Source organism: Heterocephalus glaber, unplaced genomic scaffold (genome assembly GCF_053883595.1).
Source record: "Heterocephalus glaber isolate CG9 unplaced genomic scaffold, H.glaber_assembly_v1.0 deba00001733, whole genome shotgun sequence".
Taxonomy (NCBI): domain Eukaryota; kingdom Metazoa; phylum Chordata; class Mammalia; order Rodentia; family Bathyergidae; genus Heterocephalus; species Heterocephalus glaber.
The window spans coordinates 12,546,528-12,560,432 of NW_028258444.1; the positions used below are offsets into that span (position 1 = coordinate 12,546,528).

At 35.6% G+C, this 13,905-nt stretch overlaps 1 protein-coding gene across 7 annotated transcripts in view; it reads right to left on the minus strand.

The window, feature by feature from the left end:
• Positions 1-13,905, minus strand: part of Adamts20 (ADAM metallopeptidase with thrombospondin type 1 motif 20) — a 205,625-nt gene that overhangs the window by 134,606 nt on the left and 57,114 nt on the right. For 6 of the 7 annotated variants that reach the window (XR_002388903.2, XM_021243106.2, XM_021243105.2 and 3 more), the window contains 3 exons: positions 9,153-9,258; positions 7,100-7,246; positions 4,442-4,583 (listed from right to left, as the gene is read on the minus strand). Coding sequence is in view for 5 of the 7 variants with exons in the window: in XM_021243106.2 (XP_021098765.1) it covers positions 4,442-4,583; positions 7,100-7,246; positions 9,153-9,258 (395 nt within the window). In the remaining 2 variants the exon portion in view is untranslated. Of the gene's footprint in view, positions 1-4,441; positions 4,584-7,099; positions 7,247-9,152; positions 9,259-13,905 lie in introns of those variants that run through there. The other variant, XM_087200198.1, reaches the window with a different exon arrangement.

A 13,905-nucleotide genomic window follows, 5' to 3' on the forward strand; every position in this document is an offset into this window, starting at 1 on the left:
GGAAAAATGCTGAGAAATGGAAAAAATGGAAATAAAGTCTTTGTAAATAGGGAAGGGTGGAGGGGGTGAAGGGAGGGCTAGGAATGGGGAAAAAATAAGAACCAAGATGCATTATGTAAAGGTACAATTCCCAATGAGAAATGTAATTGTGTTGTATACCTACAATGTACCAATAAAAGAATTTAATTTAAAAGAAAAAGTACCTAGTCTATGAAAAACTCTCAAAGTAAATTATAGAGTAATAATTCCATGAAAACTAAATACTATTCCCCCATTTAATTCTTTTGGATTCAAAGCCATGTAAAAGAAAATGTAGTCTATTAGATTCCTGAGGCTTTTAAAATAACTCCCTAGCAAACCATCTACCTTTTATCCTTTACCCCCAAATACCATTTGATAATAAAAAAAATCTAAACATTTTAAATTTTCACGTCATCCAACTGCTCTGGAGCTCTGTTTTATAAGTTACCATAAATTACAGGAATCCGTACAAGTGCACAATGATGACTGTTAGGAACCTAACCCTACCTGACACAAATAAGTATTCAATTAGTTTTACTTTCTTACTTTTAACTCCTTTCTACCAAGCACCAGATTTTTCAGACTTAAAAACTATATTTAGTTCCTCTTCCATGCAAGAGAATAAAAGTGCACTGTGAATTGTATATTCTTCTTTATTAGTTCATGTTTGGAGTACATGATGTTTACATTCATATTAGGGAGTGGGTTCATTGTACTGAATGTACCTTGATTCATTTTATTCTCCATCCCTTCCCTAGCCACCTCCTTCTCTCTATCTCTCGATCCCTTTTACTCATTATTATTATTATAGTTTCATTCCTGCTTGTGATATATGAAGATCACACTCATTTAGGATAGTTTTTACATGGACATGACGCATCTCTAATTTTTTTACAGCCCGTTGCCCACCTTCTGTCTGCCCCCAGACTCTTGATTCCCTTCCCATTTGCAAAAAATCTATCTCCCTGTTTCCTTTTATCGACCTTTTATTTTCCTCTTTATTTGTACTCCAGATTATTCGAATAAAATACTATATGGTATTTAAACTTGTGTAATTTAATTTCCTTCACTTTACATTATGTTTTCAAGCTGTATTCTTTTTTCCTACAAATGTGTTGGATTTATCCTTCTTTATAGCTGTATAGTATTCCATAATGTATAGATACTGTATTTTCTTTATCCATTTGTGGTTTTGGACATATGGGCCACTTCTAAGACTTAGATATAATGAAATGTGCTGCTATAATCATTGCTATGCATGTATCTCTGAAATATGATATTTTTGGCTCCTTTGGGAAAATAACTAGAAAGGGAATAGCTGAGTCAAATGGAATTTCTAGTTTTAGTTTTTTGAGATATCTCCATACTGATTTCCATAGTGGCTGTACTAGTTTAAATTCAAACCAACAGTGTGGTAGGGTTCCTTTAACCTACAACCCTGCCAGTATTTGTTATTATTTAATTTGTTGGTAATTGTCATTCTTTCTGGCATAAGATAAAATCTTAGTGTTGTTTTAATTTGCATTTCTCTAATAGCCAGAGATGCTGAACATTTTTATATGTTTATTGGGCATCTGTGTTTCTTCTGAGAAGTGTCTGCTCATCTCACTTGCCCATTTTTTGATTGGATCTTTTATGGGGGGGGTCTGCTTTTTTTGTGAGTTTTTTATATATTCTAGACATTAGTCCTCAAAGAATAGCTGGCAAAATTTTTCCCCATTCTACAGGTTGTCCCTTCACTCTAATGACTGTTTCTTTCACTAATAGAAGCTTTTTAATTAGATGTAATACCATTTGTTAATTCTTCCTATTATTTCTTGTGCAATTGGAGCTCTGTTCAGAAAGTCCTTGCCTACCCCAATGACTTCAAGAGCTTTACCTATTTTATCTTCCACTATGTTAAAGGGTTCTGTTTTAAATTTAGATCTTTTATCCGTTTTGAGTTTAGTTTAGTGCATGGTGAGAGACATGGGTCCACTTTCAACCCTCTGCATAAGGATAGCCAGGTTTTCTAGCACCATTTGCTGAAGAGGCTATATGTCTTCCAATGTATGTTTTTGACCCTTTTTTCAAAGATCAAATAACTGAATATGCTTGGGGTTTTTTCTGCATGCTCTATTCTGTTCTATTAAACATGTTTGTGTCAATATCATGCTGTTTTTTAATCACTGTAGCCTTGTGGTATAACTTGAATTCAGGTATGGTGTTATCTCCTGCTTTGCTCTTGTTGCCTTGAATTGTTTTTGCTATTCCGGATCTCTTCTGTTTCCATATGAATTTAAAGATTGCTTTCTCTGGTTCTGTGAGGAGTAAATATTTTGATTGAGATTCCATTAAATCTATGTATCAGGTTTAGAAGAATGGCCATTTTGACAATATCAGTTCTGCCTTTCCAGGGACAAGGGCTATCTTTCCATTTTCTGATGCCCTCTTTGATTTCCTTTTTCAGAGTAAAAGTGGGATATTGAGGTCACCTGCTATAATTGTGTTGGTATTTGATCTTTTGTGTCTTGCAGTTTTTGTTTTGTGAAGATAGGTACTCCAGTATTCAGTGCATATACATTTAGCAATGTAATCTCTTCCTTTTGGATTTTTCCCTTAACTAGCATGTAGTGACCTTCTTTGCCTCTTCTGATGAGTTTTAGTTTGAAGGTTTCTTTATCTCTTCTTTAATCAATTTGTAATGCTTTACCACCTGGTGTTTGCTCTCCTCTCCACTGGTGACCCTAGATCTGCCTAGGAAAAGTTGAAGGAGCTTGGGAGCCTTTTGTTGCCTTATTTTCTCATATTCCTGTAGTATGTATTTGTGTATATAGATATAGGTATAGATATAGATAGAGACAGATAGATATTGTCTGCGTTTGTTTTTGGTGCTGTGTGCTGAGCTTAAGTAAGTTGAGGAGAGATTGTAGTTGACATGAAGATTTTTTTCAGTGAGACGTTTTCAGCTTTATTTGAGAATATTTACCCCTTTAACTATTGGTTTGGACCCTGTCACTGTATTTTGAGGTAAAAATTACTACTAGTAATAATAGCAATAACAGATCCAACCATGTATCACTTATGTGTGAAAAACCTTGCATTTATATTTTTTACCTTTTATCCATACACTTTGCAGCCGATACTTTATTGTTATTACCAGTTAGCCTGCAGTGTGGAAAGAGAAGGGAAGGGAAGAGATGATGGGATGGGTGAAAGAGGAATGTAAATCAGTATGAGGTGAGGTAGATAGGAGAAATAATAATAGGTAAAAGTATTAGGTAAGGGGTCAAATTCTGTTGAAGGTCTCTTAGCTGGAATGAAGGGTTAGTGTTGAGGGTTTGAAGAAGACATCTGTGCGATGAGGATGGGATGTAGGGGAGCAGGTATGCTTTGGAGTTGAGGAAAGATACAAGGTTGTCAGAACTTATCGATGTATTTGTGCACCTATAAAATGGAGAAGAGGCAAGGGAAGGCAAGGGGCCTAGGTAAGAAAAAGAAGAGCAAAAAGAAGAGAATCGAGAGGACAGACAGTTAATCAGTAAGAACGTAGGAGTAACAGAGCAGAACATAGGGAACAAAATAATTGAAAAGAAGAATTTGAGAAGTGGGAAAAACAAGTAAAAAAATTTTTTAAATAGTATTGCTACAGAAGCCTGAGTTGAAGAAACAAAATAGACAAGAGGGAAAGAAAGGAAACAATTAAACCAAAGCTGGGGGCGGGGCACGAACAACAGAGTCTGAGAGAGAGAGAGAAACAGAGAGACAGAGAATGCTGTGGGAGCCCAGGTCAAACACTCCAACAAGAGAATGACTGAATCTGATGCTGTGCCTAGGCCTGGTTTGAGGACTCTTCACCCCCCAAGTGTGATAACAGAGTCACTGGGCACGTGTGCATGCCAGCAGGCCCACAGGAGCAGGTAGACAGGAGTGAGCGCCGAAGAGAGATGACAGGCCCTATTGGCTTATTTATTCTCTTCCCAGCGTGGAGGGGTGTTTCCTTGCCTGCAGTGGGTGTTGGTCAGGGTGACGCCAATTTGCAGCATTCCCCAAGAGAGATGGGAAGCAGGGGCCATACTGTGTATGCAGAGTCTGTCCCAGAAGTCCAGCCATTCCCTCAGGCTGTGTGGAATGCACCCAGGACAGAGGCATGGGGACAGGAGCAGTGCAGGACAGCTATGGTAGCGCCACTTCCCCATTTCAGTGATACAGATATTTGGTACCACATGTGAGGCGAGTGGTACATGTATGGCCTTTCCAATTAATTTTCTGTTCCAGAGTGTAAGTCCCTCCCTCACTACAGAGTATCTGTGGCTTCAGTGGATCCTTTCTGAGCAGCTCTGACGGGACTCCTCCTCTACTCAGCCATGTTGGATCTGAATTACATATTTTAACTACAACTTTATGGTAATTTTAAACAAAATGTTAAAATGTTTCTTACCAAATAAGGACACACTTGTGATCCAGGGCCAAACATAAGTTCACACTGCTTGTTTACATCGTATATTAAGCCAGGGAGTTGTGTGGATAGGTCATATACTCTTGCATTTGGCTTGTCAAGAAGGCACTCTCCATGACCAGTACTGCACCAACAGAAAACAAACATGGTGACTACACATGGATACACTTCAGATTAACATGCTTCACCACATTTTCTGCAGTTTTTTCCTTTCAAAGAGAATATCCACATTTTTCCACAATTTAAAAACTAACTCATATCAACATTCGTATAGGGCCAGGGATTTAGCTCAGTGGTGCTGTCGCCTGCCTTGCAAGCGCAAGGTCCTGAGTTCGATCCCCAGTACCAAAAAACCCCCATTCATATAGCAATGTTCCTTTACACAATGACAAGCTCATAGTTTACAAAGGATTTTTAACGTGCTTGCTTGTATTTAATCCCCACGACTACCCAGAACATGCAATTTTTAAAAATCAACAGGTTGGAAGGTGTTGTTCAGTGACAGAGCACTCGACTCACATGTATAACACTCACATGTGTGTGCACGTGTGTAATAAATTCACAGAATATAATTTACATCAAAATTTTGGTCAGCTTTGGTATCCAATAGTAATGCCTTAAATGTAATGTAAAAAAATGTCAAAATGCTATAAAAATAAAAATAAGTTTTTAAATCACTTGAGAAAGTATATTTTCAGTTACAAACTTAAAAAAGGAAATTTCAAAAAATCTTGTGCCATTTCTAACTCAAGGGGTCTCTTCAGGAGGGACCACAGCACAGTCAAGATCACTGGCTTTGGGAGCCAAACTTTTGATCCCATCACTTCCTGTGATTCATGGCTGTGAACAAATTATTGAATCACCCTGAGTTTAATTTCCTTCATCAGTGAATTGAGAGTGGTAGTATTTATCTTGTAATTTGTTATTAGAATACAGTCATGAGTCATGTAGAGATGTTTAGGCTAATAATGAAGCACAAATAAGATGGCGGTCCCATGAGATTACTGAAAAACTCCTGTTTGCCTAGTGACCTTGTACATCATAATGTTATAGTGCAACACATGACACACATTTGTAGTGATGCTGCTGAAAATGAACCTACTGCACCAACAGCATTATAAAAGTATATCACACAGAATTATGCCCAGTATATAATACTTGATAATAAATGATTGCAACTGAATTATGTATTTACTGTACTTTTTATCATTATTTTAGAATGTACTCCTACTTATAAAAAATTACTATGGAACTGTATGCCCATCCAAATATATGCCAGCAGCAGCTTCATGTATTTCATGTTTACTGCGTCTCTCAATTGTGTCAAGGGGCCACATCAAATGATTGACCAATACCATTTAGGTTTGCGCAAGTACACTCCATGACGCTCACAAAACAAGAGACACACCCAAGGAGGCACTTCTTGGACTATGTATCTGTCATTAAGTAACACATAGCTGTACATGATATATTAAGACAATAGAAATAGCATGGGAAATATATATATATATATGTATATATATTTGCTATTTTTTCACAAAATGTCCAGTCTACAGAAGACTATGAAAATGTGTAGCTTTCCTTAATGAGCTAAAAGCAACAATCTGTTCCACTGTAATAATCAAAAGAAATATTTTTGGAAACTTTTACTGGCTAAAAGGACATATTAATTTTTTAATAAAATGAATATGTAACTTTAAAAATCTCTATAAAAGAGAATCAAATATTTCTCTTTTTCAAGAAAGAGCACATTCTATGGTATTTTTCATCAACACAGTAGTTAAACACTGATCACAGTTATAAGTAATCATGTACAAATCAGCAACTATATGTTATGCTTTTAAATCAAATTCCCTTGGAAGGATAAATTTTCACTAATGGTGATAATTATAGGTCATAATTATTAACACATTCCAAAGCACAGTTTTACTTATTCCCATACCTTTCATCAAGAGAGAAATAACTAGAAAATACTAATGCTGTTAAATTGGTGATCAGAATATACAGTAGAACAAATGAAATAGTATTTCATTTATGCAAAAAGATTTCCTGACTTGCCTTTTTGGATGTTCAGTGACTGTGGTAAAGACATTGTTTGGGAAAAGAAATTCAGAAACAGAAAACCGAGAGGTCAAAAAATGAGGCAAGGAAAACCTGGATCTGCCCCCTCTATTCATAGTAGAAGAGCCTCCAAAAGAGGATATAAAACTGAAAACTCCAGGTCTCTGTGGGTTTTGAGAGCTATTTGGTTGACTTCAAGAGTACCTCAAACTTGAGGCACTCAATTGCATCTCAAAATATTAACCAGTAACTTCTAAAAATGTCAAAAACATGTAAGGAGGCGTGACTGCCATTAAGTCTTCTCCAAACAGAATTTTCATCCCAAGAAAAGATAAAAATTTATAGAAATAAGATAAATAGGTCTGACTATAATAAAAATGCTTTTTCGGTAAAGGAGAAATAATACACATACATCACTTTTATTGTTTAAATTCCCATTTGTACAGTGAAAATAGGCTTACTTCTGAACAATTAAAAAACAAAATGAATTGAAAGATTTTAAAAGAACAAACAAACCACAAATTTAGAGTCAAATAAATGCTCAGTTATTCAATGTAAACAATATAAATTCAGACTTACTCTAGGAATTCAGTGATATATTTCTGACTACATTTTGACCAGGTCCAAGGACTCGTATGGTAATTTAGAGTTGGGGCCATTACATGATATTGATGCTTAATTCCAGATTCTTTACACTTAAAACTATCATCATGTGGAACATTAAATCTGAAAATAAAAATAAACATTTAAGAGAACTATAAAAATGTACATAATATTAATAATTTATTTCTTATATGTTTACTATAGTAGAATGTAAAATATAGATAAATCTGGTTACATCAGATCTTGTATGTTGTAACTCTCCGTAAGGGACACATACAAATGTAATTACACCTTTAGAAGTGAATGATTTCTGAGAAACACAAGGTTATGCTTTTGATCAGTCAGCAGCATACTCTGTTGATCTGTTGATTCTAAACAATCAAGATATTTGGAATATGGCTCACCTCCTCACAAATGGGTATAGCATTCACATAAAAATGACTGAAAGTTTCAACAGGGATATCCTAGGAGACATATGTGGACATATTAGGTAAGGTGATATTACACTAGGTTCTGGGCCACTGACTATTGCTATAGGATCTAAAAGGATTCTTTATTCTTGAACTCTATCATACTGTAATATCCATCTATTTTCTTATGAAACAACCTAAGTAATGGCTCTAATCTATAATTAATGTTGATCAGTGGAACTGGGAATAATAAAAAAGTTTCTCAAAGGGCAAGCAAATCATTAGAACAAGAACAAAGATATTACATTAATTAGTAGGTCGATAACAGATCCTTTACCGTCTTTTGCAAACTCAAGCATAAACTCCAATTTAGAAGGAATAGTGAAATCATCTACTTCAATTTTTTACCTGTTGAAATTTGTTGTTTAAGTTATTTTATTTATTAAACTACTTACAAGTAATCTAGAGACACTTAGTTTCTCAGGAAGAAAATAAGATAGCACTTTCTAGAAGAAGAGACTTCTAGTTAGCAACTCTGGAAACCACCAAACGGTGCTTCCCAGATGTTGCTGTAGCAATTCAATGATACCTTCTTCATTCTAACCCACCATTTCATAAACAAGTTAGAAAACTGAGTGTGCAGTATGCTGACAGTCATGACCCCTTTAGGCTAAAAGGGAACTAAAGGTGAGATAGTTAACTAAAAACTATCTCCACTTCATACTGCTCTACACGAATGCTCTCATCATGTTGGAAGGCATGACCAGGAAAAGAAATGGAGTCAAACTTAAGAGGGGCAACTGTAGCCTCAATGTCTTTTTAGGAGATAACAAAGAAACGTCAAGATGTACCCTGGGGGTACATTTAGATCATTTTTCAGAGGATGAGTTTGTAGGGCTTTCTGAGTTTTCATAGGAGCTCCAAGGGTGTTCTGGCAAATCACAGCCTCCACTCACACAGCACAGAACCCCAGAAGAATTTTAGTGAAGCAGGAATGAATAAGAGCATCTCCATTTTTTATGATAAATGATGGGATAGGGAGGCAATGGAGGTAGGGGTGCTTTAAAATCTTTTAATAAATAAGTTCCTAGGCATGTCCTTTCCTGGGGCTCTGAGCTATAAGAGCAAGAAATAAGTTCATATTGCAAATACTCTTTGGAGTTCCCCAGAACCAGGAGCCCCTTCAGGCTTTCCCATAAGATAGTAGAGGGCAGTACCTGCTCATATATAGCAGAACAAGGAAGAGTGGCCAGAAGTGCTTGTCATGTAATCCAATACAGTAAATGAAATAAAAGAATTCCCAAGTTCTAATTATTTTGTTTCATCTGTGGATCTGTGCAGCCTGTCTGACCTAACACAGATCTTAAAAGAGGCAGAATTAGCATTTAAAGGAAAAAAGTTACACTATAATATTTTATTTTACTTTTTTGGTACCAGGGATTGAACTCAGGACTTTGTGCTTTCCAGGCAGGCGCACTACCACTGAGCTAAATCCCCGGCCACTACTAATATTTTATAAAGAAATAAAGATGCTAATTATTCAATTCAATAAGTAATTTCATGCACTCTGTACAATGACAAATAGAAGGCATATTACTGCCGTGATGGAAGGTACTTACACGTGCCCAAGCTCATGGGCAATAGTAAAGGCAGCACTGAGTCCATTTTCTTCACTAATAGAGCAGCTCCGTAGAGGGTCACACAAGGTACCTAATTCTGCTAAGCCTGAAAAATTCCACATTGAGTTGTATCAAAATGGGAAATACCACTAAAAGCATAAAGTAAGAACTAAATTTAAAAGCATTTAACCATTGGCATTACTACTTGGACATGGATGTAGAGTTGGATGATTTTAAGGCGCAAGAAAAAAGAATAGATTGACTATTCTTCAGGTAAAATCCTTTTAGTAAATCTTTGGACTCTTTTTCTCAGAAAAATAATGCAACAATGCAGGGTGAGTAAACAATTATTAAAAATACAAGAAAAGTAAAAGGATTGTTGATTTAGTAGGAAAGGTAATGAATTATAAATTAGTAGTAGAAAAACTAATAAGAGAAGAAGATAGCACTGAATGCTATAAATTTAGGAGGTTCCTTTAATTACTGAAGTTTGAAACACTATGGAAATATTCAATTATCACATAATAATTAAAGAATACAATGTTAAGTGCTTAAAATGGTGCCTGCCATTTGGTAGACGCTAAATAAAACATGATTGTGATATAATTACTGCAAGACCGCAGTAATTTTATAACTATTTAGGCAACAGTTTTGTTATAATATATCAAGATCTTTTCACTCCTACATAAAAAATAATATGCAGCTCAAATATGCCATTGAAAGATGAGGGTAGTATGAACTGGCTGTACACCAAAGAGCAATACTTAGTCTATAGGGTCATCTAAAAATAATACAAAATAAGAAAATCAAAATAAATATTCATTACAACAAAGTATATTCCATCATCCATCAAGTTAACCTCTAAATTATATTTTAATTTAATATAATACTGCGGTTTTTGCTAATGCATCCTTCAATATTCAGTTGTATACTTATCTGTCCTCCTGTCAGGGTTTCCTTCACAAAGGAGAATGCATTTCACATATAAAATATATAAGAAATTTGTTTCTTATTGTAAAGTTTTTGCATTTAGAAACTTCTTAATACAGAATAGACTTATTCTAGTGACTATGTTAATTAAGATTTCCCCTAGGTATTCTTTTATTCATAACAGTTAAAAACATGAACATCTTCCTAGCATTTAAGATAGATTTCCTAGCAATTAGAATGTTTTGTTTGGATTACAAGAAATGAAAGTTAAATTAAGGAATCTAAAAAGGCTGAGAAAAAGTCAAAGTATATTAGGTATATTATATTGACAAAAGGATTTGTTTGGGCACACCCTTCATCATTCCCAACCTCATAAAAAAAAAAAAAATCAAAAAAGATCATCAAATAATCTACAACTGAGCAGACCATAATTCACAATAGCAAAAAGTCAGAAGGCAAAGCAAGAGTATGTTAAAAATACTTAGAAAGTAACTGGAATTGGTTCCTAGAAAGCTATATTTTGAAAATCAGAATGTATCTAACATATTCCCAAAACAATAAAATACATAATTTACTCCCTCTTCACTAAACAAAAATTTAAAAGATATTCAGAGGGGGAAAAAGGAAAATGACTTCAGAAGTAGAATTTAAGATGAAAAACATTTATGAAAGATTTACATACATGGACACAAATTTAAATAAATATTTAATTTGAAACAATGTTGTCTAACATCCAAGGCTTACAAAATGGCATAAATAAAATAGTGAACAGGAATACTTTGTAAGTTAAAGGGAAGTTGAACAAAGTTAAAGCAATTTAAATATTATTTGTTTAAGAAAGAGCTTTAGACAGTTAACTTAAATATTCCTACTAAAAACCCAGAGTACCCTAAAAAATATTAAAATAGTATATATAATTTTTAAGATGGAAAGGAAAGTAGGAGAATAGAGAAAGGTCAAAGAAAAGTTGAGGAGGCACAGAACAGAATGTGACATACAAAACAGATTATATATATATGTGTGTAATTTTATAACAGTAATTACAATGTAAATGTAAATAAACTAATGTTTCCATTATTTTTGTTTAAATTCTTTTATTGGTATATTTTAGGTATACAATATGTTTACATTTACCATTGGGTGCTTACACCTGTACATGATGTATCTTGGTTCTTACTTTTTCCCCATTACCTGTGCTTCCTTCATCCCCTCCACCCTTCCCTATTTACAAAGACTTTGTTAAAGGCCATTGTATTTGATAATTTAAAAATACAAATTTATGTTGTTTCCAAGAAAAAAATTCTAGTACATAAGCATGTTGGAAAATTAGAGGGAAAGATATAGCTAGCAAATATCCAACAAGAGAAAGTTAAGGTATTTTTTATATAATCAACACAATATACTTTAAATACATAATTTATGAAAAAATAATACACATTATTTGGAAATGAATATATAATTTTTAAAAGGAACTAAATAACCTATAAATGTTTTATGAGGACTTAAAATGCTGGTTCAGTATTTAGCGAGGACAGGCTTTCCACCAGCCACCACGACAGGGTGAGGAGGGCACCCCCCCACCCCCCAGCAGGCCCACCAGCTGATGGCTGGGGCGCGCTGGCACCTCCAACAATACACCCCACCCCCGACCCCGGCCTCTGGCCTTTTGGCTGTGTAGCTACTTGGTTACACACTGCAGAGGCACAGGGGGACAAAAGCCATTGTCCTGAGCTCCAGAAGTGAACAACAGAGAGAGTGCCTGTCTCAGGCTCCCTGATGAAAACAAGCCCACTGGAAAAGTGAAGGGAATCTCTGCAATAAAGGCACACCAGACCACCGTGACTGGTAAGTTGGACGGATTATCAGCTCCCATCGGAAACTGGACTTTCTTCAGGGGAAAAGCAGTGAAACCTGCAGTAGAAACCTGCAGAGTGCAACCCTGCAGGAGGACAGGGAGCTCAACTTGGGACGTGCAACCAGAAATCTGCCTGAATCTTATGGGTCTAGGACTAGCTTACTGAGACTCATTGACTTATAACTGCACACGGCTGCCCACGTTGTCTACTGTGACAGCAGAGACATACCTTGAAGGAGGCCCTTTATTTTTTAAAGGTGATAGATTAATAACTACCACAAATTGTCATTTTTTAAGAGGCATTTGATGCTATGGTGTTGCTGATTGTATGACTTGGGCTAAGGTGTCGTGATTGATCCAGTTTTCCTTCCTAGTATAATGAAAATGAGATAGCCTCAGAGCCATTAGAGACTCAAAACCTAAACACCAGCTCATTCCATAAGGGTTTTAAATAGATCAACAAAGATACATACAATAAACAACTTCATAATATCAACCCAGGAACTAAACCAGGGACGTACCCAAAACAAAAATGAGAAGGCATTTAAGCAAGTCATAAACCCAGACTTCCACCCCACAAAAGGCAATTTTGGGGGAAATGAGGTGAAAAAGTCTGATAATCAACCACCTGGACACCCTGAACTGATAGCACAGGGAGTAACAAAACAGATGAATGAGGCTCTAGAAAAATTCAGAGCAGAAATAATCTCCCAGATAACTACAGAGATGGTGAGCAGAGTGAAAGACATGATTAGAGGCTCTAGAACAGAATGGGGTAAAAAGAAATAGATGAGCTCAGAAACATGCTGGAAGCCAGGAATGCCCAGCATAAGAAAGAAATGGAAACCATTATTGCCCAACATAAGAAAGAAATGGAATCCATGAAACAGATTCAAACAGATACTCAGGAGATTAAAAACTCCATTGAAAGCATGCAGAGCAGATTAAGAGAATCTGAAGATAGACTATCAGATATAGAAGACAGGATTACAGTAAAGGACCATGAATACAGAGATTTATTAAAAATAGTAAGGGACCATGAGAAATCAATTCAATAGCTGCTAGGTGATGCAAAGAAGAATAACATAAGACTGATAGGAGTCCATGAAAAAACAGGAGAAAGTACAATTGACATAAAAAAACCTGTTCAAAGAAGTAATAGTAGAAAACTATCCAGACAGAGGAGGGGAATTGGACATACAGATAAGCGAGGCATATAGAACTCCACACAGCCATGATCAAAAAAATCTACACCTAGACATAAAATAGTCAACATTCCAGAAACCCAACACAAGAACAAAATCCTACAGGCAGTTAGAGAAAAGAAACAAATCACCTACAAAGGAAAGCCCATCAGAATCACGACAGACTTCTCAACACAAACCCTCAAATCAAGGAGAGCCTGGAGTGAAGTATTGAAAGTATTGAAAACAACTCTCCACAAGACAGGAACCCAGAAAAAAGCAGGGGTAGCAATCTTATTTGCAGACAAAGTAGATTTCAAACCAAAGCTAATTAAGAGAGATTAATTAAACGAATTACATCCTTGTGAAGGGAACAATCCAAGAGGAAGAGATGACAATCCTAAATATATATGCACCAAATACAAATGCCCCCAACTATACAAAACAAATATTAATGGACATGAAAAACCAAATAAGCACTAATACAGTTGTAGGGGACCTCCCCTACTATCACAAATAGACAGATCATCTAGACAAAAATTTAACAATGAAATTCTAGAACTGAAGCAAGCTGTTGAACAAATGGACTTAATAGATGTTTACAGAGTGTTCCACCCCACAAAATCAGAATACACATTCTTTTCAACTGCACACGGGTCATTCTCCAAAATGGACCACATGCTAGCTCACAGGACATGTCTAAGTCAATGTAAAAGAAATGAAATTACTCCCTGTATATTATCAGACCACAGTGCAATAAAATTGGAGACCAATAACATGAGAA